This window comes from Lethenteron reissneri, chromosome 60 (genome assembly GCF_015708825.2).
Source record: "Lethenteron reissneri isolate LAM-NWPU_2019-01 chromosome 60, ASM1570882v1, whole genome shotgun sequence".
Lineage (NCBI taxonomy): Eukaryota > Metazoa > Chordata > Hyperoartia > Petromyzontiformes > Petromyzontidae > Lethenteron > Lethenteron reissneri.
This window is the reverse complement of record NC_083838.1, coordinates 7,084,334-7,111,833: the sequence shown is the minus strand read 5'-3', so window position 1 is coordinate 7,111,833 and position 27,500 is coordinate 7,084,334. Positions and strand designations below refer to the sequence as shown.

The following is a 27,500-nucleotide window of genomic DNA, read 5'->3' as shown; positions in this document are numbered from 1 at the left end:
TATGTGTCTCTGTGTGAGTTTATGGGTCTCTGTGTGAGTCTATGGGTCTCTGTGTGAGTCTATGTGTCTCTGTGTGAGTCTTTGTGTCTCTGTGTGAGTCTATGGGTCTCTGTGTGAGTCTATGGGTCTCTGTGTGAGTCTATGGGTCTCTGTGTGAGTCTATGTGTCTCTGTGTGAGTCTATGGGTCTCTGTGTGAGTCTATGGGTCTCTGTGTGAGTCTATGGGTCTCTGTGTGAGTCTATGGGTCTCTGTGTGAGTCTATGTGTCTCTGTGTGAGTCTATGTGTCTCTGTGTGAGTCTATGGGTCTCTGTGTGAGTCTTTGTATGTATGTCTGTTGAACTTCTTTCGCGCCGTACGTAGCCAACTGTGCTAAACGCAGGTGCATCCATCATGAAACAAACTTTACAATGTAATTCTTATCCGTGTACATTGCATACTGTTCATATGCCGCATACTGTGCACACTGTATACTGTGCACACATCACCATACTGTACTCGCATTTCTCTGAACTGTTCACCTGCATTCACGACACTCGTTTTATGATTTGTAAACATTAACTACTGCAGCATGCAGTTGAATTACCGCACAATACAAACACATACCACGCGTACACACACACACACCGACTCCCTGCCACCATAGGTTTAGGAGTCAAGGCTAGGGGTTATTTGTAGGGCATAGTTGTTAGGGCACGACTTTGTATTTGGGTTTACTTCTAGGCATGGGGGTTAAAGTAGGAATACTGGGTAGAGGTTCGCGTTTTGGTGATCGGAGTTAGTGTATAGTGTTAAGGTTAGGTCAGTGCTCATGAATATGGCTGGAGGTCAGGTTTCGGTTTTATAGCGAGGGTTGGGGGTTCAGGTTATATAGTGAGGGTTGGGGGTTCAGGTTAAGGGTTGGGTGTTTGGTGAGTGTTTAGGGTGAGGTCTAAGTCTGGAGTTTGGGGCAATGTCAGGGTTAGGTATAGAGTTAGGGGTTAGCGCTGGGGTTAGGTCTATGTTCAGGGTTGAGGTTAGTCTTAGAGGGCAAGTCTGTCTATGGTTAACCAGAAGAATGTATGTCTGGGGTTCGGAGTTGGGGCCAGGCTTAACTGGATATACACGTGTTTGCACTTGGTTGCTATGTGTAGGCAAACACAGGCTTTGTGTTAACAACTCCTGTTGTCAAGACACATAGCTGGCCCTTATCTGTTGTGTCCCGCACATTCACACATTCATCAATCACTGTGAGTGTACACATTCACGTGTAAGTGTAATATCGTACACACACAAGTGTGTAGGCCAGCGGTCGGGAACCTATGGCTCACGAGCCATATATGGCTCTTCCAGTGACGGCATATGGCTCCCAGACAATTTTGAGTTGAAAAAAAAATAAAAAATAAAAAATAAATCAGTTTGGAACTGATTTTAAAATACTTGTGATATTACTTAATAATACTGTGTCATTTTAAAGTAAACAGAAATTAGTTTTGAAGATACATTTCACGGGTCACGGGGCCTCAACGCCTGCGTGAAGCTCAACCTCACCACGTATGAACCAGACTACAAAGCCATCAGCAAAACCACGCAGCAGCAGAAGTCGCATTAAAAGTAAGACATTTTTAATTTATTAAACGTAAAAAATACTATATGGCTCTCAATGAAATATATTTAGAAATATTTGGCTTTTATGGCTCTCCCAGTCAAAAAGGTTCCCGAACCCTGGTGTAGTCTGTACACACTGGACCACCCGGTACACGTAGGTAACGCATGTTCGCACGTATTTATTGACGCGTGCACGTTTGCAGGAAGCCACCGGAGTGATGCACGTTTAAATAAAACATGTATGTATGTTGAACTTCGTTCACGCCGTACGTAGTCAACCGTGTGAATCGAAGGTGCGGGGAAAGGACAACAAATTATAGATCTCTGTGTGAGTCTATGTGTCTCTGTGTGAGTCTATGGGTCTCTGTGAGTCTATGGGTCTCTGTGTGAGTCTATGGGTCTCTGTGTGAGTCTATGGGTCTCTGTGTGAGTCTATGGGTCTCTGTTTGAGTCTATGGGTCTCTGTGTGAGCCTATGGGTCTCTGTTTGAGTCTATGGGTCTCTGTGTGAGTCTATGGGTCTGTGTGTGAGTCTATGGGTCTCTGTGTGAGTCCATGGGTCTGTGTGTGAGTCTATGGGTCTCTGTGTGAGTATATGGGTCTCTGTGTGAGTCTATGGGTCTCTGTGTGAGTATATGGGTCTCTGTGTGAGTTTATGAATCTCTGTCTAAGTCTATGGGTCTCTGTGTGAGTCTATGGGTCTCTGTGTGAGCCTATGGGTCTACGTTTGAGTCTATGGGTCTCTGTGTGAGTCTATGGGTCTCTGTGTGAGTCTATGGGTCTCTGTGTGAGTCTATGGGACTCTGTGTGAGTCTATGGGTCTCTGTGTGAGTCTATGGGTCTCTGTGTGAGTCTATTGGTCTCTGTGTGAGCCTGTGGGTCTCTGTGTGAGTATGTGGGTCTCTGTGTGAGTCTATGGGCCTCTGTGTGAGTCTATGGGTCGTTGTGTGAGTCTATGTGTCTCTGTGTGAGCCTATGGGTCTCTGTTTGAGTCTATGGGTCTCTGCGTGAGTCTATGGGTCTCTGTTTGAGTCTATGGGTCTCTGCGTGAGTCTATGGGTCTCTTCTGTGTGAGTATGTGGGTCTCTGTGTGAGTCTATGGGTCTCTGTGTGAGTCTATGGGTCTCTGTGTAAGTCTATGGGTCTCTGTGTGAGTCTATGGGTCTCTTCTGTGTGAGTCTATGGGTCTCTTCTGTGTGAGTATGTGGGACTCTGTGTGAGTCTCTGTGTCTCTGTGTGAGTCTATGGGTCTCTGTGTGAGTCTATGGGTCTCTGTGTGAGTCTATGGGTCTATTCTGTGTGAGTATGTGGGTCTCTGTGTGAGTATGTGGGTCTCTGTGTGAGTCTATGTGTCTCTGTGTGAGTCTATGGGTCTCTGTGTGAGTCTATGGGTCGCTGTGTGAGTATGTGGGTCTCTGTGTGAGTCTATGTCTATGGGTCTCTGTGTGAGTCTATGGGTCTCTTCTGTGTGAGTATATGGGTCTCTGTGTGAGTCTATGGGTCTCTGTGTGAGTCAAGGGGTCTCTGTGTGGGTCTATGTGTGAGTCTATGGGTATTTGTGTGAGTCTATGGGTCTCTGTGTGAGTCTATGGGTCTCTGTGTGAGTCTAGGGGTCTCGGTGTGGGTCTATGTGTGAGTCTATGGGTCTTTGTGTGAGTCTATGGGTCTCTGTGTGAGTCTATGGGTCTCTGTGTGAGTCTAGGGGTCTCGGTGTGGGTCTATGTGTGAGTCTATGGGTCTTTGTGTGAGTCTATGGGTCTCTGTGTGAGTCTATGGGACTCTGTGTGAGTCTATGGAACTCTGTGTGAGTCTAAAGGTCTTTGTGTGGACCAATCAACTTCAAGGACAGTGCATATCATTAGCATCATCAGAGTTGTTTCTTTTTGTTTGCATTTTGACTGCTTGTGTTGTGGTTATTGCAAACATGATGCTTTGTATAAGGTGTCAGTTTTTGTACCAGTTGAAAGGGTAAAAACCTATCACTATGATAGTTCCCCTTTTCGAGCGCGTTAATGTTTTGGCCACGTGTGCAGGAGTTCGTGAGTTCGATTCCACCTCTAACGCATGAGTTTGCATGTCTCTATCACCGGAGTCTTGTGGATTTTTCTCCGGGTCTTCTGGTTTCTCCCTCTATGTTTAGAAAAATTTCCACGTGAGGATGAGCCACGTGGTTTGAGCTGTCATCACGTGATAGCCAGGTCGTTTCTGAAAAAATGAGCGATATAGATTTCGATTTAAAGCTTTCGTGACTGCAGGGATTCATCTTCTTGGTTCTTTCAGTAAAGTCACGTAGAAGGGAAGTAATAAAATAATAAAAATAAAACATAATAAAATAATTCTCGATTTAAAGCTTTCGTGACTGCAGGGATTCATCTTCTTGGTTCTTTCGGTAAAGTCACGTAGAAGGGAAGTAATAAAATAATAAAAATAAAACATAATAAAATAATTCTCAGAACAGGTCCGTCAAGTAGACTCTGTCTACTTGACGGACCTGTTCTCCACCTGAGGACGGCTGCTTGCGTTGTGGCCGAAACGTCGTGAGAATTATTTTATTATGTTTTATTTTTATTATTGTATTACTTCCCTTCTACGTGACTTTACCGAAAGAACCAAGAAGATGAGCGATATAGCTCAGTAGGGCATTAGTTTGTAAAGTTTAAATTTTGATTGAAAGCTTTCGTGACTGCAGAGATTCATATGCTTGGTTCTTTCGGTAAAGTCACGTAAAAGGGAAGTAATAAAATAATAAAAATTTAAGAAAATTTTCACATTTTCTTGCTGTGGATTTCACACCCGATGATGATTGCTTGTGTTACAGTCGAAACGTCGTGAGAATTTTTTTTCCCCCTTCTACGTGACTTTACTGAAAAAACCAAGAATATAAATATTCATATTCTTAGTTTTTTTTTCGGTAAAGTCACGTAGGTAAAAAATTAAAATTAATAAAATAAAAATAAAATAAAAATCACGACGTTTCGGAGGCAACACAAGCTTCCGTCTTCAGGTGGAACCGTCACAGCACGATTGCTGTATGACATTTTATTTTTATTTTACTTTTATTAATTTTAAATTTTATATAAATATTGTTTAGTTTCTTATTATGTTGTGTGATGCATTACATCTGTTGGCCGTATGAAATAGGTAGATGCCCCATGTCTAACGAAAAAAATGATTTCTGCCAGTTTGCAAGCATTCGGATTATACTGCTGATGATGATGCTGATGGGACAGTGAATGTTGTTAGCAATCCAGAGTTTTATAATTTTATTACAGGCTGTTCATTAACTCCCTCTGTTGTATCCTCAAATCTTGCAACTCAATTTGAACCCACTTCTCAATGTGGTATCGATTGTAAACTTGGTATACTTATGTCATACTGATGACAACACTATATTCTATCATTAAAATATATATATATTTTTTAAACATTATTTTTTTTACGTTATGTTTCGGCTTGGGTCTAATTGTCCACGGTCAATTGACGTTGGCTGTAATTGGCCACGGCCCCTTACGTTGTGGCAAGCTTCGAGGCCACTTCCTAGAGTCGTGGAGTTTTTCCTTTACTAGTACATTTCATAAAAGCGTTTTAAATATTGCTTATCTACCCCTCGTTGACTCACACCTGCCCGAAGTGATTGTCACCCATCACACCCATAAACGACATCGTCGCAGCGAAAAGAAACACGCAACAATATTTGTCACAAAATGAAAACCGGGGGGTGCAGTTCTGCAGGAAGCCCTGATGGTTGTTTTTCTGTAATCGTGCACAAAGTGCTTATTTGCACGCGCCCGTTTTTTCTGGGCGCATCCGTTTGAAACCGATAATGCGCCACCAGAGACCTGCGTGGCGACCGTGAAGTGGTGGACGAGACGTGTGATTGTTCGTGACGTGCAGGAACAGATGTGTGATTGTTCGTGAGGTGCAGGAACAGATGTGTGATTGTTGGTGACTTAGAGGAACAGATGTGTGATTGTTCGTGAGGTGGAGGAACAGATGTGTGATTGTTCGTGAGGTGGAGGAACAGATGTGTGATTGTTCGTGACGTAGAGGAACAGATGTGTGATTGTTGGTGACGTGCAGGAACAAATGTGTGATTGTTCGTGAGGTAGAGGAACAGATGTGTGATTGTTGGTGAGGTCGAGGAACAGATGTGTGATTGTTCGTGAGGTGTAGGAACAGATGTGTGATTGTTCGTGAGGTGGAGGAACAGATGTGTGATTGTTCGTGACGTAGAGGAACAGATGTGTGATTGTTGGTGACGTGCAGGAACAGATGTGTGATTGTTCGTGAGGTAGAGGAACAGATGTGTGATTGTTGGTGAGGTCGAGGAACAGATGTGTGATTGTTCGTGAGGTGGAGGAACAGATGTGTGATTGTTCGTGACGTAGAGGAACAGATGTGTGATTGTTGGTGACGTGCAGGAACAGATGTGTGATTGTTCGTGAGGTAGAGGAACAGATGTGTGATTGTTGGTGAGGTCGAGGAACAGATGTGTGATTGTTCGTGAGGTGGAGGAACAGATGTGTGATTGTTCGTGACGTAGAGGAACAGATGTGTGATTGTTCGTGACGTGCAGGAACAGATGTGTGATTGTTCGTGACGTAGAGGAACAGATGTGTGATTGTTCGTGAGGTCGAGGAACAGATGTGTGATTGTTCGTGACGTAGAGGAACAGATGTGTGATTGTTCGTGAGGTGCAGGAACAGATGTGTGATTGTTCGTGAGGTCGAGGAACAGATGTGTGATTGTTCGTGACTTAGAGGAACAGATATGTGATTGTTCGTGAGGTGGGGGAACAGATGTGTGATTGTTCGTGACTTAGAGGAACAGATGTGTGATTGTTCGTGAGGTAGAGGAACAGATGTGTGATTGTTCGTGAGGTGGAGGAACAGATGTGTGATTGTTGGTGACTTAGAGGAACAGATGTGTGATTGTTCGTGACGTAGAGGAACAGATGTGTGATTGTTCGTGAGGTAGAGGAACAGATGTGTGATTGTTCGTGAGGTGGAGGAACAGATGTGTGATTGTTGGTGACTTAGAGGAACAGATGTGTGATTGTTCGTGACGTAGAGGAACAGATGTGTGATTGTTCGTGAGGTAGAGGAACAGATGTGTGATTGTTGGTGACTTAGAGGAACAGATGTGTGATTGTTCGTGACGTAGAGGAACAGATGTGTGATTGTTCGTGAGGTGCAGGAACAGATGTGTGATTGTTCGTGACGTGGAGGAACATATGTGTGATTGTTCGTGAGGTGCAGGAACAGATGTGTGATTGTTCGTGAGGTGCAGGAACAGATGTGTGATTGTTCGTGACGTAGAGGAACAGATGTGTGATTGTTCGTGAGGTGCAGGAACAGATGTGTGATTGTTCGTGACGTGCAGGAACAGATGTGTGATTGTTCGTGACTTAGAGGAACAGATGTGTGATTGTTCGTGAGGTGCAGGAACAGATTTGTGATTGTTCGTGACGTGGAGGAACAGATGTGTGATTGTTGGTGACGTGGAGGAACAGATGTGTGATTGTTCGTGAGGTGCAGGAACAGATTTGTGATTGTTCGTGACGTAGAGGAACAGATGTGTGATTGTTCGTGACTTAGAGGACCAGATGTGTGATTGTTCGTGACTTAGAGGACCAGATGTGTGATTGTTCGTGACGTGGAGGAACAGATGTGTGATTGTTCGTGACGTAGAGGAACAGATGTGTGATTGTTAGTGACTTAGAGGACCAGATGTGTGATTGTTCGTGAGGTGCAGGAACAGATGTGTGATTGTTCGTGAGGTGCAGGAACAGATGTGTGATTGTTCGTGAGGTGGAGGAACAGATGTGTGATTGTTCGTGAAGTGCAGGAACAGATGTGTGATTGTTCGTGAGGTGCAGGAACAAATGTGTGATTGTTCGTGAGGTGCAGGAACAGATGTGTCATTGTTCGTGAGGTGCAGGAACAAATGTGTGATTGTTTGTGAGGTGCAGGAACAGATGTGTGATTGTTCGTGACTTAGAGGAACAGATGTGTGATTGTTGGTGAAGTGGAGGAACAGATGTGTGATTGTTCGTGAGGTGGAGGAACAGATGTGTGATTGTTCGTGAGGTAGAGGAACAGATGTGTGATTGTTCGTGAGGTGCAGGAACAGATGTGTGATTGTTGGTGACGTGAAGGAACAGATGTGTGATTGTTCGTGAGGTACAGGAACAGATGTGTGATTGTTCGTGAGGTGCAGGAACAGATGTGTGATTGTTCGTGAGGTGCAGGAACAGATGTGTGATTGTTCGTGAGGTGCAGGAACAGATGTGTGATTGTTCGTGAGGTGGAGGAACAGATGTGTGATTGTTCGTGAGGTGCAGGAACAGATGTGTGATTGTTCGTGAGGTGCAGGAACAGATGTGTCATTGTTCATGACTTAGAGGACCAGATGTGTGATTGTTCGTGAGGTGCAGGAACAGATGTGTGATTGTTCGTGAGGTAGAGGAACAGATGTGTGATTGTTGGTGAGGTGGAGGAACAGATGTGTGATTGTTCGTGAGGTGCAGGAACAGATGTGTGATTGTTCGTGAGGTGCAGGAACAGATGTGTCATTGTTCATGGCTTAGAGGACCAGATGTGTGATTGTTCGTGAGGTGCAGGAACAGATGTGTGATTGTTCGTGACGTAGAGGAACAGATGTGTGATTGTTGGTGAGGTGCAGGAACAGATGTGTGATTGTTCGTGAGGTCGAGGAACAGATGTGTGATTGTTCGTGAGGTCGAGGAACAGATGTGTGATTGTTCGTGACTTAGAGGACCAGATGTGTGATTGTTCGTGAGGTGCAGGAACAGATGTGTGATTGTTGGTGAGGTGCAGGAACAGATGTGTGATTGTTGGTGACGTAGACGAACAGATGTGTGATTGTTCGTGAGGTCGAGGAACAGATGTGTGATTGTTCGTGACGTAGAGGAACAGATGTGTGATTGTTCGTGAGGTCGAGGAACAGATGTGTGATTGTTCGTGAGGTGCAGGAACAGATGTGTGATTGTTCGTGAGGTGCAGGAACAGATGTGTGATTGTTCGTGACGTGGAGGAACAGATGTGTGATTGTTCGTGACGTGCAGGACCACGTGCGTCCAGGCAGGTGTTTCACAATCAGAACATTTATTGATAGTGGAGGAATCCGATGAGCTTTAAAGCTCTTTTTCACAGATGCCCAGTATCGCGTGCCTATTGCTTGGTGAAGCTAAACTATTTTACATTTTTTGTATTTTGTCAGGTAAGGTCCCACTGAGCTATACAGCTGTTTTAGACTAATTTCAAGGTGCCGATTCCAAATCTCATCTCAGATTTGCTCTATCACATCTCATTTTTATGCTATCGGCATACCCCATTTTCATCGATTTTACCCGAAATTAACTCTGTTACTTATGATTGCAAGTTGTTGCGAGTCAGTGACTGCTTTAGTGTTAAAATATGGTGCTGTATTTTTAGGATAGTGTGTTTATAATATCATTTTATGTAGATATCCACATTTATTCCATATTTTTCTTCTGCAGTTTTTATTGAGAATGCAATATTTGATATCTCAAAAACCTGATGTGATAGACAAAAACTGATGCCAGATTTGGAATCAGCACCCTAAAATTACCTTACAACCTTTGGAATACCTCATGCCAGAAAAAGTTTGTTGACTAGTGTGATAGTTCATCCAAGTGGATTGTCATCATCGTCATCATCATGTGGACATGTATAGCAGTCGCCAAATACTGCTAAATGCATCATTCTAAATGTGGAGGGGGAAACCAGAGCCCCCGGGGAAACACAGACGCGAACTCCAAATCTTCTAGCAGGCGTCAGGCTCGGGATCGAACCCAAGTCCTCCTGCTAAGCCTACATGCTGAGCTCTCATGCGCTACGGAAGCTCATTAACTTTGCACTATAATCCAACATGCTAATCGAAGTTCATTTACTTTAACATGCCACGCTATTGATTACCTTTACACTATAATACCCCGTTAACCTCGGCTACCTTTGTTCTCAAAACGTATAACACATTCGCGCGGTCAATGGCCTGCAGGGTCAACGGCGGCGTGGTGTATTCCGCAAATATTGCCAACTGTGAGGGCGGGCACAAGCCGGCGTGAGTAGGTTAAACGTTGAGTTTTGTAAGGGCACCACGGGGTGACCAGCCCCTCCCCACCCAGCCCCACCCCTCCCAGCCCCACCCTCCCCACCCTCCCCACCCAGCCCCTCCCCACCCTCTCCACCCAGCCCCACCCCTCCCATTTTTGGATGCACGACGGACGGACGGACACAATAATCCCCTGTGGGCTGGTGGAACCGGGTGGTTCCTACCAGTATAAACTCTTGCTGGTGACAGCTTCTCTTCACAAGGCAGCAGGCATCGTTGCTGCTCGCAGCAGCAGGCATCGTGGATGTCGCGATTTTACTGAAAGAACCAAAGAATAGATATTTCCAAGTCCGCCATGGGTATATGGAGACGCAAATCCACTTGTTTTCTTCCCTCTAAATCGTGTGCGCCATGAAAGCAAGCTTCTGTCCGTTCGGTAAAGTCACGTAGGTAAAAAATGAAATTAAACTATGAGATCTCTTTTACCAGTGACAAAATATAGTAGTAGGTTTTTACCCTTTTAAACTGGTACAAAACTTACACTTTTATTCAAGGCATCATGTTTGCAATAACCACAACACAAGTAGTCAAAAAAAGGACAGTGCATATTATTATCATTATCAGAGTTTCTTCTTTTTGTTTGCTTTTTTGGCTACTTGTGTTGTGGTTATTGCAAACACGATGCCTTGAATAAAGGTGTCAGTTTTGTACCAATGAAATTAAACTTAATAAAAATAAAATAATAATAAATCACGACGTTTCGGAGGCAACACAAGTCTCCGTCATCAGGTGGGACCGTCACAGCCAGATTTGCTGTATCAAGTGATTTTTATATTTTATTTTTATTAAATTTTATTTAATTTTTTACCCACGCTGGTGCTGCTGGTGCTGCTGGTGCTGCTGGTGCTGCGTTAGCAGTGTGGCACAAGCAACAACGCCACTCAGCACTTCCACCAACCCCCTTGTGGCGAGCGGTCGTAGAGTGGTTAGTTCGATTCCCGCTCACGGCCTACATCGGTGGTGATTAATTGAACCGGACCTGGGCCTCCGCTTGGTCGACTCGGCCTCAAATGAGTACCTGATGCGGTGTGTAACAACATCCCGACTGGGGAGACAAAGGCGGTCGGGCGTGGTGCTGGCCACCCGCCCCCTCGTGTACCGTGCCGGCCTTCATAGGTGCTCGCTAACAGCACTTGCCCCAACAGTCTGCTAAGGCTACACGGGGGATCTTTGTGATTTTTGGGGCAAACAGCAAAGGGTGGATAGCGGAGCGACATTGCTCACAACAACGAGCGGAGAAGTGCCGGGCGGATAAAACGCAGCGCAGAGTAAGGGGCAACAACTGGTGGATGTGCCACACCAGTCATCTCAGTCAGTCAACCCCACGGCAGATGCTGGGTCTGTGCCGTGACCTCCTCCTGCCAGTCAGCAGCGAGGCCTTCGATACTTCACGTCATAGCCTCAAAGTGCACTAGCCTGGCACAGGCGCCGTGGTGAAAAATACATTTCGTCGAGTTATGGACAAACGTGTGACTTATTTGGTCATACCATTGGTGCCAATTTAGACCAGTAAGAAACATTATTTTTGAAAAAAATTTGGGCAGATGTTCAAGCAGACATCCAGGGATGTCAAATATCGCAGCATTTTATTGGTATTTTCTTGAAATATTTTTTTTGTCAATTTTGGGGGTGACCAACTGTCAGAGTTTGATGAAACTGGCGTTTCCAGGTCGGAGTGAGGTCTCCAAAAAGCGACAATAAAAACAATCACTTGACTGCGTTTGATTTACCGTCACTTAGTGGGCGAGCGGCGGCTATTGGTGCGATGGTGTTGGGGGCCTTCGAAGGGTAAACGATTGTGACGGGAGAGACGTTCCAATAACTCAACGTGCCAGCCACGTTTTGTGATGTTACTTTGACCGTGTCAATTTATGGATGCGCGCAGTACGCTCTCTCGTAACGTGCTGGTGGTGGTGGCAGTTGCGTGATGAATAATTTGCGTTATAATGACCATTGATTCAATAGGAATTAAGAGATTTGGGGGTAGTAGAATGCATCACGTGTCAACCCATCACGGTTTACCCCGTGTTCTTGTGCGGGAAAATTGAGTTATCAGGCCCATACGGCAAGCAGCCGTTTCAATACGGACGACACAACGTACTTGTTTCCTATTTGCGTGTTTCTCCCTCGTGATGGGACTTTGTAGGATGAACGTTGAGATTTCTAGGGGGCACGGGGTGACCAATAAGGTTTTAATTGGTCTGTGATAAGGAAGGCACTGATAAGGGGTTGACAGGTATGGTGATGGTGGTGATGGTGGTGATGATGATGATGGTGGTGATGATGGTGGTGATGGTGGTGGTGGTGATGGTGGTGGTGTTGGTGGTGGTGGTGGTGGTGATGGTGGCGGTGATGGTGGTGGTGGTGATGATGGTGGTGATGGTGGTGGTGGTGGTGGTGATGGTGGTGGTGGTGGTGATGATGATGATGGTGGTGATGGTGGTGGTGGTGATGATGGTGGTGATGGTGGTGGTGGTGATGGTGGTGGTGGTGATGATGATGATGGTGGTGATGGTGGTGATGGTGATGATGGTGGTGATGGTGGTGGTGGTGATGGTGGTGATGATGGTGATGCTGATGGTGATGATGGTGGTGGTGATGGTGGTGGTGGTGGTGATGGTGATGGTGGTGGTGATGGTGGTGAATTACGTGGCAACCCACATGGTTTACCCCGAATTCTTGTACAGGGAAATCGAGTCACCAGGTCCACACGGCGCACAGCCGTTTGAATAGGGACATCAAAAAAGTTGTCTTTGTTTGCGTGTCTCCCTTGCGATGTGACTTTGCCGGATGAAGGTTCAGATTTATTGGGGTCACGGGGTGACCGATACAGTCTGAAGTAGTTTGTAACAAGGTAGGGCACTGATAAGGAGTTGACACTTACGGGAATGGGCGCGGTGAATGTTGTAAATCTGAGGATGATGACACTGATGATGATGATGACCATGATGATGATGATGACCATGATGATGATGATGACCTTGATGATGATGATGATAACCTTGATGATGATGATGATGACCTTGATGATGATGATGACACTGATGATGATGATGACCATGATGATGATGATGATGACCTTGATGATGATGATGACCATGATGATGATGATGACCTTGATGATGATGATGACCATGATGATGATGATAACCTTGATGATGATGATGACCTCGATGATGATGATGACCTTGATGATGATGATAACCTTGATGATGATGATAACCTTGATGATGATGATGACCTTGATGATGAGGAGTGAAAGAAAACCGAGGTGAAGATGCGGAAATGAGATGCAGGATGGCTGTGGGAGAGGGGGAGGGTAACATGTGGGTAGGTGAGTGGGAATAGGAGGGTAGGTGAGTGAGGATAGATGGGTAGGTGAGTGGGGACAGATGGGTAGGTGAGTGGGGACAGATGGGTAGGTGAGTGAGGATAGATGGGTAGGTGAGTGGGGACAGATGGGTAGGTGAGTGGGGACAGATGGGTAGGTGAGTGAGGATAGATGGGTAGGTGAGTGGGGACAGATGGGTAGGTGAGTGGGGACAGATGGGTAGGTGAGTGAGGATAGATGGGTAGGTGAGTGGGGACAGATGGGTAGGTGAGTGGGGACAGATGGGTAGGTGAGTGGGGACAGATGGGTAGGTGAGTGAGGATAGATGGGTAGGTGAGTGAGAATTGGTGATTGTCACGGCTACGAGTTTTATTTACACGCTTTTATATTCAACTCACTCTGTCTGTTGGTGTTGTCATATCCTCAAATCTTGAAACTCAATTTTAACCCACTTCCCAATGTGGTATCGAATGCAAACTTGGTATACTGATGCCATACTGATGACAATACCATATTCTATCACAATTTTTTTAAATATATATTTTAAACATTATTTTTTACATGTTATGTTTCGGCTTGGGTCTAATTGCCCACGGTCGCTTACGTTATGGCAAGCTTCGGGGCCACTTCCTGGAGTCGTGGAGTTCATCTATTACTAGTACGGTACATTCCATGAAAGCGTGTTTTTAAGAAAGTTTTTTTTTTAATATTACTTATTTTTTTAATCGGAGATCGTGGCTAATGTCTGACGGCTCTGCAATGCAAAATTCGAGACGGGAAGTCATGCCTCATGCCCATGCTCGCCTAGGATTGGCTACGTACAGTTACTCTAATATAAGTTCAACGAACTACATATAGAGACTCACACAGAGACCCATAGACTCACACAGAGACCCATAGACTCACACAGAGACCCATAGACTCACACAGAGACCCATAGACTCACACAGAGACCCATAGACTTACACAGAGACGCATAGACTCACACAGAGACACATAGACTCACACAGAGACCCATAGACTCACACAGAGACACATAGACTCACACAGAGACCCAGACTCACACAGAGATCCATAGACTCACACAGAGACACAGACTCACACAGAGACACACAGACTCACACAGAGACACAGACTCATACAGAGACCCATAGACTCACACAGAGACCCATAGACTCACACAGAGACCCATAGACTCACACAGAGACACATAGCCTCACACAGAGACCCATAGACTCACACAGAGACCCATAGACTCACACAGAGACCCATAAACTCACACAGAGACCCATAGACTCACACAGAGACACATAGCCTCACACAGAGACCCATAGACTCACACAGATACCCATAGACTCACACAGATTCCCATCGACTCACACACAGACGCATAGAGACTCACACAGAGACGCACAGACTCACACAGAGCGTCTATGGGGAGGGGATGGCGGGTAAGAGGCGTTGGGGTAGAGGAGGCGGGGTGGGGGGGCAGTCCGGAGTCCAAGATGCAGGAATGTGGATGAGCCGGTGGGACCGAGCAAATCCGGAACATCACCGCGGTAGATTCTTTCTCTCGGGGGGGGCGGGGGGGGAGTCCCCGGGCAAGAATCGCGACTCATGCCCACACACACACGCACATACGCGCACGCACACGCACACACACGCGCACACACACGCACACACGCACACGCACACACGCACACGCACACACACGCGCACATACGCACACCCACACACACGCGCGCACACACACGCACACCCACCCACACACGCACACGCGCACACGCACACCCACACACACGCGCACACGCATACACACACGCGCACACACACGCGCACACGCGCACACACACGCACACGCGCACTCAGTGACACGCACACACGCACACAGTGACACACACACGCACGCACACACGCACGCACACACGCACACACGCACGCACACACACACGCACACACACACGCACACACAAAAATCCCCCCGTATAGCCTTAACAGACTGTTCGGGGCAAGTGCTGTTAGCGAGCACCTATGAAGGCCGGAACGGTACACGAGGGGGGTGGGTGGCCAGCAACACGCCCGACCGCCTTTGTCTCCCCAGTGGCAATGTTTACACACCACACCAGGTACTCATTTAAGGCTGAGTTGACCTAGGGGAGGCCCAGGACCGGTTCAGATAATCGTCACTGGTGTTAGCCGTGAGCGGGAATCGAACCCAGGTTGCCAAGTTCATAGCGCAGCGCGCTAACCGCTGCACTACCGCTCCCCACACACACAGACACACGCACACACACTCACGCACACACACACACGCGCACACACCCACATGCGCACACACCCACACACACACGCACACACGCACACACACACGCACACACGCACACACACACACACACGCGCACACACACGCACACACACACGCACACACGCACACTCACACACTCACACACATACACTCACACACACTCACACACACACGCACACACACACACTCACACACACTCACACACTCACACACATACACTCACACACACACGCGCCCACGCAGTTCGCTGGCGGCTGTTTCGAAACCACGCTTCAGGAACTCCGCGACTCCCTTCCCCCTCGTGCCGCCAGGGCGAGTTTCGTTTCTCTGACACGCGGACCGAGGTCGTGAGACGAACCTACGGGGGGTGCAGGGGGGGCTTGGTGACTCCTCGAGATATTGGAAGTCGTAATCTTGAGCTGCGTGTGTGTCTGCGTGTGTGTCTGCGTGTGTATCTGCGTGTGTATCTGCGTGTGTGTCTGCGTGTGTGTCTGCGTGTGTATCTGCGTGTGTATCTGCGTGTGTATCTGTGTGTGTGTGTCTGCGTGTGTATCTGTGTGTGTGTCTGCGTGTGTATCTGTGTGTGTGTGTCTGCGTGTGTGTCTGCGTGTGTGTCTGCGTGTGTATCTGCGTGTGTGTCTGCGTGTGTGTCTGCGTGTGTGTCTGTGTGTGTGTCTGCGTGTGTTGCGCACCGCACGTAGACAGGTCGAAACGAAACATGTTTTACTGGTAGGAACCTCCTGGTTACACCAGCCCACAGGGGATTATTGTGTCCGCCCGTCGGAGGGGCTGGGTGGGAAGGGGAGGGGAGGGTGGGGAAGGGCTGGGTGGGGAGGGTGGGGAGGGGCTGGGTGGGGAGGGGCTGGGTGGGAGGCGTGGGACTGGGGGGGGAGGGTGGGGCTGGGTGGGGGGTGGGAGGGGTGGGGCTGGGTGGAGAGGGGTGGGGCTGGGTGGGGAGGGGCTGGTCACCCCGTGGTGCCCTTATAAAACTCAACGTTTAACCTACTCACGCCGGTTTGTGCCCGCCCTCACAGTCGGGCATATTTGCGGAATACACCACGCCGCCGTTGACCCTGGCCATTGACCGAGCAACCCAACGTTCCTACCAGCTCCCTCCGCAGGAGGAATGTGTTGTTATTTTTAACCAGGTAAGGCCCCCACTGAACTATGTAGCTCTTTTTCAGAAGCGACCTGGCCACAAATGATAGGTCAACGAAGTGGCTTATCATCATCTTCAGCAACCAAACACTCTAAACGCGTGATGTTGTTGAATCTAAATGTGGAGGGAAAACCCCGAGGGCCGGAAAGAAATTCACGCGACCAGAGAGACGCAGACTCCAAATATACAGGGTCTCTGTGTGAGTCTATGTGTCTCTGTGTGAGTCTATGGGTCTCTGTGTGAGTCTATGTGTCTCTGTGTGAGTCTATGGGTCTCTGTGTGAGTCTATGGGTCTCTGTGTGAGTCTATGTGTCTCTGTGTGAGTCTATGGGTCTCTGTGTGAGTCTTTGTGTCTCTGTGCGAGCCTATGGTCTATGTGTGAGTCTTTGTGTCTCTGTGTGAGTCTATGGGTCTCTTTGTGAGTCTGTGGGTCTCTGTGTGAGTCTATGTGTCTCTGTGTGAGTCTATGTGTCTCTGTGTGAGTCTATGTGTCTCTGTGTGAGTCTATGGGTCTCTGTGTGAGTCTATGGGTCTCTATGTGAGTCTGTGTCTCTGTGTGAGTCTATGGGTCTCTTTGTGAGTCTGTGGGTCTCTGTGTGGGTCTATGGGTCTCTTTGTGAGTCTATAGGTGTCTGTGTGAGTCGATGTATGTACCATGTTGAAATTATTTCGCACCATACGTGCCAACCGTGCTAATTGACGGTGCGGGGTGGGAAGCACAACAAAGTACTAGCTCAAGAAATGAGCTCGTCAATCTCGACGACGATGACGACGACGATGATGATTTTAAAGTGCATAGCTCTGTTGACTTCCTAATGTCGGTCAGGAAGAGCGTTCCAGACGGCCGCAGAAGCAGCAGCGCAACTGACAGCGCCGCGCGATGACGACGACGACGACGAAGATGATGACGATGATGACGATGACGATGACGACGGTGATGACGATGATGACGATGATGACGATGATGATGACGCTTTGACCGTCTTTGTTCTACGGCTCAGCCAGCCAATGACGACAACGACGACGATGATGGTGGTGGTGGTGGTGTTTGGGATAAACACAAAAACTGCATCACAAATCTCACTCGAGTGATGTACTTGTGCCGCAGCAATGCCGGATTGGATCTAAATCTGGAGCTGGATTTGCTTCGGAACCTGGATCGGGATCGGGACCGGGATCTGGTTCGAGATCTGAATCCTGATCCAGAAGGAGATCTGCTCCGGCATCTGAATCCGAATCCCCCATCGGGAACCGGTTCGGGATCTGAATCCTGATCTGGAGCGTAGTCCGTTGCGGGCATCCGGCTTGTGCGCCATGGATCGGCTGCCGTCTGCGGGCGGATCGAAGCGTCTGAGGCCGTGGCTGCTGGAGCAGATCGAGAGCGGCCTCTACCCGGGTCTGCGCTGGGAGGACGACTCCAAGGCCACGTTCCGAATCCCCTGGAAGCACGCGGCCAAACACGACTACTGCCAGCAGGAAGACGCGGCCCTTTTCAAGGTCAGCCCAGAAGCAGTGTCTCTCTCTCTCAGTGTCCAGAAGCAGTGTCTCTCTCTCAGTGTCCAGAGACAATGTCTATCTCTCTCAGTGTCCAGAGACAGTCTCTCTCTCTCTCAGTGTCCAGAAGCAGTGTCTCTCTCTCAGTGTCCAGAGACAATGTCTCTCTCTCAGTGTCCAGAGACAATGTCTCTCTCTCTCAGTGCCCAGAAGCAGTGTCTCTCTCTCTCTCTCAGTGTCAAGAAGCAGTGTCTCTCTCTCTCAGTGTCCAGAGACAATGTGCCTCAGTTTGATACGTAGGCTGTCGCGATCAATATTATCCATGATTTAGAAATTATTTGGAAGGTTTAAGTCATCTCACCTCGCAAAAATCAGTCGTCCATCCAGTTATTGTGTTGGTGAGTGGGTGGGTGCATTGGTGGGTGGGTCTATTGGTTGGTGGGTGCGTGGGTGGGTGGGTGCGTGCGTGGGTGGGTGGGTGGGTGCGTGCGTGGGTGGGTGCGTGCGTGGGTGGGTGCGTGGGTGGGTGGGTGGGTGCGTGCGTGGGTGGGTGGGTGCGTGCGTGGGTGGGTGGGTGCGTGCGTGGGTGGGTGCGTGGGTGGGTGGGTGCGTGGGTGAGTGCGTGCGTGGGTGGGTAAGTGCGTGCGTGCGTGCGTGGGTGGGTGCGTGCGTGCGTGCGTGCGTGGGTGGGTGGGTGCGTGGGTGGGTGGGTGCGGGCGTGGGTGGGTGGGTGCGTGCGTGGGTGGGTGCGTGGGTGGGTGGGTGGGTGCGTGCGTGCGTGGGTGGGTGCGTGCGTGGGTGGGTGCGTGCGTGGGTGGGTGCGTGCGTGGGTGGGTGGGTGCGTGCGTGGGTGGGTGCGTGCGCGGGTGGGTGGGTGCGTGCGTGCGTGGGTGGGTGGGTGGGTGCGTGCGTGGGTGGGTGCGTGCGTGGGTGCGTGGGTGCGTGGGTGGGTGGGTGGGTTTAGATATGTGGATTGTTTAGGTATGTGGATGACACACTGGTGGTCTGGCCACATGGCAAAGATACAATCAACGATTTTCTAAATCATCTCAACTCGCAAAACCCGTCCATTCAGTCTCCCATGAAAGTGGAAGTTGACAGAATTCTCCCATTTCTGGATATTCTGCTCGTGCGTGGCCGAAATGGTAAAATAACCCGCGCAGTGTTTACCGGAGAGAAAATGCACATTGACCCCTATCTTCATGCAGGGTCACACCATAACCTCGCACAGAATTATTCTCTTATCAAGAAAGTGATAAGTCTGAGAAGTGAAATTAAACATGTTAAAGCAGCGCTGCAATTGAAAGGTTGCAATGATGCACGAATCAACAGGGCACTGAATGCCAAACCTCAATCTAATGACACGAGCGTTGAAATTGCTCAAGCACTTAAAACTATAAATATACCGTACATTGCGGGAGTAACTGATAAACTAGCCAGATGATTTTAAAAACCAAACATCCGAGTTAGATTTTGCACGGTACGTAAAATACACAATTAATATCTGGTAGAAAGGATGCATTATCGAAGCTATCAACAGAATTCTAGATTTGAAGATTTTGTGACTGCAAGGATTGCCCACGGCCCCTTACGTTACGGCAAACTTCGGGGCCACTTCCTGGAGTCGTGGAGTTCTGCCATTACGAGTACATTTCATAAAAACGTGTTTTTATTAAAGTTTTATTAAACATATTACTTATTTTAGTTTTGTGCTGAACATTCGTCCTGTCTGCCCAACATCGCATTTGCCACAAGCGCAATTAATCCGGTACACAACTCCTGTTGATAGTCTTTGGTTTTTTCGGTAAAGTCACGTAGGTACATTTTTTTTAATAAATTAAACCCGCCACCACCAGACAGACACACTTAATCCGTTGTGCTTTTGCTACGTTGTTTACACCTGAAGAAGGACGCTTGTGTTGCGGCCGAAACGTCGTGATTTTATTTATTTAAAAAAAATGTACCTACGTGACTTTACCGAAAAAACCAAAGACTATCAACATAAATTGTGTACCGGATTAGTTGCGCTTGTGGCAAATGCGATGTTGGGCAGACAGGACGAATGATCAGCACAAGACTAAAATAAGCAATATTTTTAAAAACTTTTTTTTAAAACACGCTTTTATGAAATGTACTCGTAATGGAATAACTCCACGACTCCAGGAAGTGGCCCCGAAGCCAACGTCAGTTGAGCGTGGACAATTAGAGCAATCCGAAACATCACATATAAAAAAGAATGTTTAAAAATAGATATTATTTTTCGATTTAAAGCTTTCGTGACTGCAGGGATTCATCTTCTTGGGTCTTTCGGTAAAGTCATCACGTAGAAGGGAAGTAATAAAATAATAAAAATAAAACATAATAAAATAATTCTCACGACGTTTCGGCCACAACGCAAGCAGCCGTCTTCAGGTGAAGACCAGGTCTGTCGGGGAGACAGCGTCAGACCTGGTCTTCACCTGAGGACGGCTGTTTGCGTTGTGGCCGAAACGTCGTGAGAATTATTTTATTATGTTTTATTTTTATTATTTGCCGTCGATACCACATTGGGAAGTGGGTTAAAATTGAGTTGCAAGATTTGAGGATACAACAACAACGACAACAACAACAACAACAGGCAGAGTGAGTTCAATTAAAGTGTGTAAGAACACCAAATGAACATGAAATACTCCCAAATAAAACTGTCAGCAGTAGCAGAACACGCCTGGCAACAAGGAAATTCAAAAGATGTTTGTAATGTTGAAGTTCCGTGCAAAACTAGCTACTACTGGCGAAGACCAATTAGAGCATCTTTTGAAATTGAGAAAAAAAAATTCTAACAATTCGGATAGCTACAGACTCAGTGCTGCTTGGAATCAAATCATCAAATGATGCGTTGTTTAAATGCATGCCTATACAGGTCGCCATAGTTCAATGGGGATTACCTGTGATCGGACAATAATAAGTGTCTTGCATGATGTCAGTTTTGTGTGTTTGCTCTCCGACACACCGGTGTTTGCTGTACTAGTAACGAATTGGCCACATTCTGTTTCTGTGACAAAGCTTACGAATTGGCTGTGTCTGGTGTGGCGGGTTTAACGACACATTGATATTTACTCGATCTAACCCCCAAAAAAACCTGTATTGTGGACAATGTCTCTCTCTCACTGTCCAGAGACCCCACAGAGACATACTCAGCCACAAATGAGTACCTGGTGCGGTGTGTAAACATCGCCACTGGGGAGACAAAGGCGGTCAGGCGTGGTGCTGGCCACCCACCCCCTCGTGTACCGTTCCTGCCTTCATAGGTGCTCGCTAACAGCACTTGCCCCTACAGTCTGTGAAGGCTACACGGGGGATTTTTGTCTTTGTAGTGGTCAGCGCTACGCTGCGCTACGAACCCGGCGAACCGAGTTCGATTCCCGCTCACGGCCAACACCGGTGACGATTATCTGAACCGGTCCTGGGCATCCCCTAGGTCTGCTCAGCCACAAATGAGTACCTGGTGCGGTGTGTAAACATCGCCACTGGGGAGACAAAGGCGGTCGGGCGTGGTGTTGGCCACCCACTCCCTCGTGTGCCGTGCCGGCCTTCATAGGTACTCGCTAACAGCACTTGCCCCTACAGTCTGTCAAGGGTGCGTGTGTATGCGTGCGTGTGTGTGCGTGTGTGTGTGCGTGTGTGTGTGTGTATGCGTGTGTGTGTGCATGTGTGTGTGTGCGTGCGTGTGTGTGTGTGTGTGCGTGTGTGTGCGTGTGTGTGTGCGTGCGTGTGTGTGCGTGCGTGTGTGTGTGTGTGCGTGCGTGTGTGTGCGTGTGTGTGCGTGTGTGCGTGTGTGTGTGTGTGTGCGTGCGCATGTGTGCATATGTGCGTGCGTGCGTGTGTGTGCGTGTGTGTGTGCGCGCGTGCGTGCGTGTGTGTGCGTGTGTGTGTGTACATGTGTGTGTACATGTGTGTGTACATGTGTGTACATGTGTGCGTGTGTATGTGTGTGCGTGTGTGTGTGTGTATGTGTGTGTGTGTACATGTGTGCGTGTGTGTGTGTACGTGTGTGTGTGCGTGTGTGTGCGTGTGTGTGTGCGTGTGTACGTGTGTGTGTGTGTGTACATGTGTGCGTGTGTGTGCGTGCGTGCGTGTACATGTGTGTGTGCGTGCGTGTGTACATGTGTGTGCGTGTACATGTGCGTGTGTGTGTGCGTGTGTGTGTGCGTGTGTGTGTGTGTACGTGTGTGTGTGTGTGTGTGCGCGCTGCAGGGCTGGGCGCTGTTCAAGGGCAAGTTCCGGCAGGGAGACCGCGCGGACCCCCCTGCGTGGAAGACGCGTCTGCGCTGCGCCCTCAACAAGAGCTCCGACTTCGAGGAGGTGTCGGAGCGCAGCCAGCTCGACATCTCCGAGCCCTACAAGGTCTACCGCGTGCTGCCAGAGGGCTCCCGGGGAAAAGGTGGACAACTGGCACCATCCCATCACTCGTGTGTCACCCTCTCATCACTCGTGTGTCACCCTCCCATCGCTACGTGTGTCACCCTCTCATCACTCGTGTGTCACCCTCCCATCACTCGTGTGTCACCCTCCCATCACCCTTCCATCGCGCGTGGTGGGGGGGGGGGGTGCCGATCACCTCGCTCGCTTTGCTGTGAGTGGGTGGGTGGGTGCATTGGTGGGTGGGTGCATTGGTGGGTGGGTGCACTGGTGGGTGGGTGCACTGGTGGGTGGGTGCGTGGGTGGGTGCGTGGGTGCGTGGGTGGGTGCGTGGGTGGATGGGTGGGTGCGTGGGTGGATGGGTGGGTGCGTGGGTGGGTGGGTGCGTGGGTGGGTGGGTGGGTGCGTGGGTGGGTGGGTGGGTGCGTGCGTGCGTGCGTGGGTGCGTGCGTGCGTGCGTGGGTGGGTGGGTGCGTGGGTGGGTGCGTGGGTGGGTGGGTGGGTGCGTGGGTGGGTGGGTGCGTGCGTGCGTCGGTGGGTGAGTGGGTGCGCGGGTGGGTGGGTGGGTGAGTGGATGGCTGGGTGGGTGAGTGGATGGGTGGGTGAGTGGGTGGGTGGGTTTAGATATGTGGATGGTTTAGATACGTGGATGACACACTGGTGGTCTGGCCACATGGCAATTTTCTAAATCATCTCAACTCGCAAAACCCGTCCATTCAGTTAACCATGAAAGTGGAAGTTGACAAAACTCTCCCATTTCTGGATATTCTGCTCGGGTGCGGCCGAAATGGTAAAATAAGACACACAGCGTTTACCGAAAGAATGTGTCGGATGGTGATGGTCTGAGAAGTTAAATTCAACAGCGCTGCAATTGAACGGTTACAATGAAGCACAAATCAACAGGGCACTGAATGCCAAAACCAAATCAAATGACACGAGCGTTGAAACTGCCCAAGTAATTAAAACAATAAAGATACCGTACATTGCGGGAGTAGCTGATAAACTAGCCAGATGTTTGGAAAAAGAAAACATCCGAGTCAGATTTGGCACGGTACGTAAAATACAGGAATTCATATTTGCTACAACAGAAGGTGTGCACATGATTAACAGAAGGTGTGCACATGATTAACTGCACGTTCGGTAAATGTCATGTTGGGCAAACAGGACGAATGATCAGCACGAGACGAAAAGAACATCAGAGAAATATAAAATACTCCCAAATACAACTGTAGCAGTAGCAGTACACGCGTGCCAACCAGGACACTCGATTGCTCTTGATGATGTTGAAGCTCTGTGCAAAACCGGCGACTACAAATAACTTTAACCGTTGGGATAGCTACAGACTCAGTGCTGATTTGAAGCGAATCATGAAACAAAACGTTGTTTAAATTCATGTCTATATAGGTCACCGTACTTAAATGGGGATTCACTCAACGCAGACGGTAACAAGTACTGCTGATAGTGACCGGAGGTTACAGGGACATTGTTTGTGCATCGTGTACGTTGAGTACCTTTGGGGCCGTCCATAAATGACGTCACGCGATTTTGAACGATTTTTGCCCCCCCCTACCCCCCCCCCCCCTTCGTCACACGGCGTCACAAAAAGTCAGACCCCCACCCCCCTCAAATATGACGTCACAAGCTCTGCCCCCCCCCAAAAAAAAAACATGCTTCAAATCGCTTTAAACTATTGGAGAAAACATTTATTAAAACGTTCAATTTAATTAAGTAGAACGTGGTTTTTTTTATTTAAAGTTGCGCATTTTGATGTGACGTCACATTTCTCAAACCCCCCCCTCTCCCCTCGTCACACATCGTCACCCCCCTCCCCCCCTAGGTGCGTGACGTCATTTATGGACGGCCCCTTATGAATAACTCAACCGGCAATAGACACCCATTGTTATTTATACAAATTAATTAATCCCCCCCCCCCCCCGCTTCATACGTGAATGGCTCACAAGGGAAGTCATCACATCCACCCCTCTGTTTAAGGAACGAAACGGGAAGGATTTCTCCACAAATCTGGCAGTCGCCTGATGAAGCTGGTTGTAATTAGTGGTGAAACGTCGTAACTCAGATTGTAGATGTTGTGGCTTGGCTCTCCAACACACCGGTGGTGCTGTACTAGTATACTACACTATACACTACACTATACACTACACGAATATACACTACACTATACACTACTATACACTACACTATACACTACACTACTATACACTACACTATACACTACTACACACTACACTACTATACAATACACTACACTATACACTACTATACACTACACTATACACTACACTATACACTACTATACACTACACTACTATACAATACACTACACTATACACTACACTATACACTACACTATACACTACTATACACTGCACTATACACTACACTATACATTACTATACACTACACTATACACTACACTACTATACATTACACTATACACTACACTATACACTTCACTATACACTACACTACTATACACTACACTATACACTACTATACATTACACTATACACTACTATACGCTACACTATACACTTCACTATACACTAATATACACTACACTATACACTACTATACAATACACTACTGTACACCACACTACTATACATTGCACCATACACTACTATACACTACACTATACTACTATACACTACTGTACACTTCACTATACACTACACTATACACTACACTATACACTACTATACACTACACTACTATACACTACTATACACTACTATACACTACTATACACTACTATACACTACACTACTATACACTACTATACACTACACTATACACTACACTATACACTACTATACATTACACTATACACTACTATACGCTACACTATACACTTCACTATACACTAATATACACTACACTATACACTACTATACAATACACTACTGTACACCACACTACTATACATTGCACCATACACTACTATACACTACACTATACTACTATACACTACTGTACACTTCACTATACACTACACTATACACTACACTATACACTACTATACACTACACTACTATACACTACTATACACTACTATACACTACTATACACTACACTACTATACACTACTATACACTACACTATACACTACACTATACACTACACTATACACTACTATACACTACACTACTATACACTACTATACACTACTATACACTACACTACTATACACTACACTATACACTACACTATACACTACACTATACACTACTACACTACACACTACACTACTATACACTACACTATACACTACACTACTATACACTTCACTACTATACACTACACTACTATACACTACACTACTATACACTACACTATACACTACACTACTATACACTAAACTATACACTACACTACTATACACTAAACTATACACTACACTACATTATACACTACACTACTATACACTACACTACTATACACTACACTATACACTACTATACACTACACTACTATACACTACACTACTATACACTGCACTATACACTGCACTATACACTACACTACTATACACTACACTATACACTACACTACATTATACACTACACTACTTTACACTACACTACTATACACTGCACTATACACTACACTACTATACACTACACTACTATACACTACACTATACACTACACTACTATACACTATACACTCGTGCTGTACTAGTGACGAATTGTCCACGTTCTGTTTACGTGACAACCCTTACGTATTGTGTCAGGTGGTGGCGGGTTTATATTGACGCAATCTAACAAACAAAAATCAATATTATGGGTGGTGAGTGCGTGAGTGAGTGGGTGCGTGAGTGGTGAGTGAGTGGGTGAGTGATGAGTGAGTGAATGGGTGAGTTGGTGGGTGAGTAGGTGAGTGAGTGGGTGAGTGGGTGGGTGGGTGCGTGAGTGAGTGGGTGCGTGAGTGATGAGTGAGTGGGTGAGTGATGAGTGAGTGAATGGGTGAGTTGGTGGGTGAGTAGGTGAGTGAGTGGGTGAGTGGGTGGGTGGGTGGGTGCGTGAGTGAGTGGGTGAGTGAGTGAGTGGTGAGTGGGTGAGTGGTGTGGGTGGTGGGTGAGTGGATGGGTGGGTGAGTAATGAGTGGGTGGGTGAGTGGGTGGGTGAGTGGGTGGGTGGGTGGGTGAGTGGGTGATTGGGTGAGTGGGTGAGTGCGTGGGTGAGTGGGTGGTAGGGTGGGTGAGTGAGTGGGTGAGTGGGGTGAGTGCGTGGATGCGTGATGCGTGAGTGAATGGGTGAGTTGGTGGGTGAGTGAGTGAGTGGGTGAGTGAGTGGGTGGGTGGGTGGGTGAGTGAGTGATGAGTGAGTGAGTGGGTGAGTTGGTGGGTGGGTGAGTGAGTGGGTGAGTGAGTGGGTTAAATGCTTTGCCTGCTCTACAGGGGTCGTGGGTTTAATCTCGACTCTGACGCCTGCTGCTGTATATTTGGAGTCTGCGTCTCTCTCATCGTCATCGTCATCACGGTGGCTAGGAGATGTTAATTACCTCGCCTGGTCTACAGGAGGCCTAGGTTCGATCCCGACCCCTGACGCCTGCTGCTGTATATTTGGAGTCTGCGTCTCTCTCTGTGGTCGCTTGGGTTTTTCTCCGGGTCCTCCGGTTTTCCCCTCCACACGAAGCACCAACATCACCATGGGTTTAAAGTATGTGACTGCTGTTGTTTGTGTTGTTAATGTGTTCTTGTTGTTGTTAGTGTTATTAATGCTGTTTGTGGTGTTCGTGTTGATGATCTTGTTGATGTTGTTGTTGAGTTTTGTTGTTGATGTTCTTATTGTTGATGATCTTGTTGATGTTTTGTTGTTGTTGTTCTTGTTGTTGCTGTTGCAGGAGACACGGACGATGACGACGACGTCACGGACGACAAGATGAACATCGTCAACACAGACGCCTACAGCGTGTATCGCAGAGTGAGCGCTGTGCAGCGCACTCACCCGCTCACTCACCCGCTCGCTCACTCACTCACCCGCTCACTCACCCACCCGCTCACTCACCCGCTCACTCACCCGCTCACTCACTCACCCACCCGCTCACT

General features: G+C 47.7%; 1 protein-coding gene across 1 annotated transcript in view; it reads left to right on the top strand.

Annotated features, from left to right (window-relative positions):
- LOC133357861 (interferon regulatory factor 4-like) overlaps window positions 1-27,500 on the top strand; it is a 30,984-nt gene that overhangs the window by 2,170 nt on the left and 1,314 nt on the right. Inside the window, exons 2-4 of the mRNA XM_061576004.1 lie at window positions 17,646-18,034; window positions 22,265-22,451; window positions 27,296-27,413. Of these exons, the coding sequence (XP_061431988.1) occupies window positions 17,852-18,034; window positions 22,265-22,451; window positions 27,296-27,413 (488 nt within the window). The 5' untranslated portion in view covers window positions 17,646-17,851. The remainder of the gene's footprint in view (window positions 1-17,645; window positions 18,035-22,264; window positions 22,452-27,295; window positions 27,414-27,500) is intronic.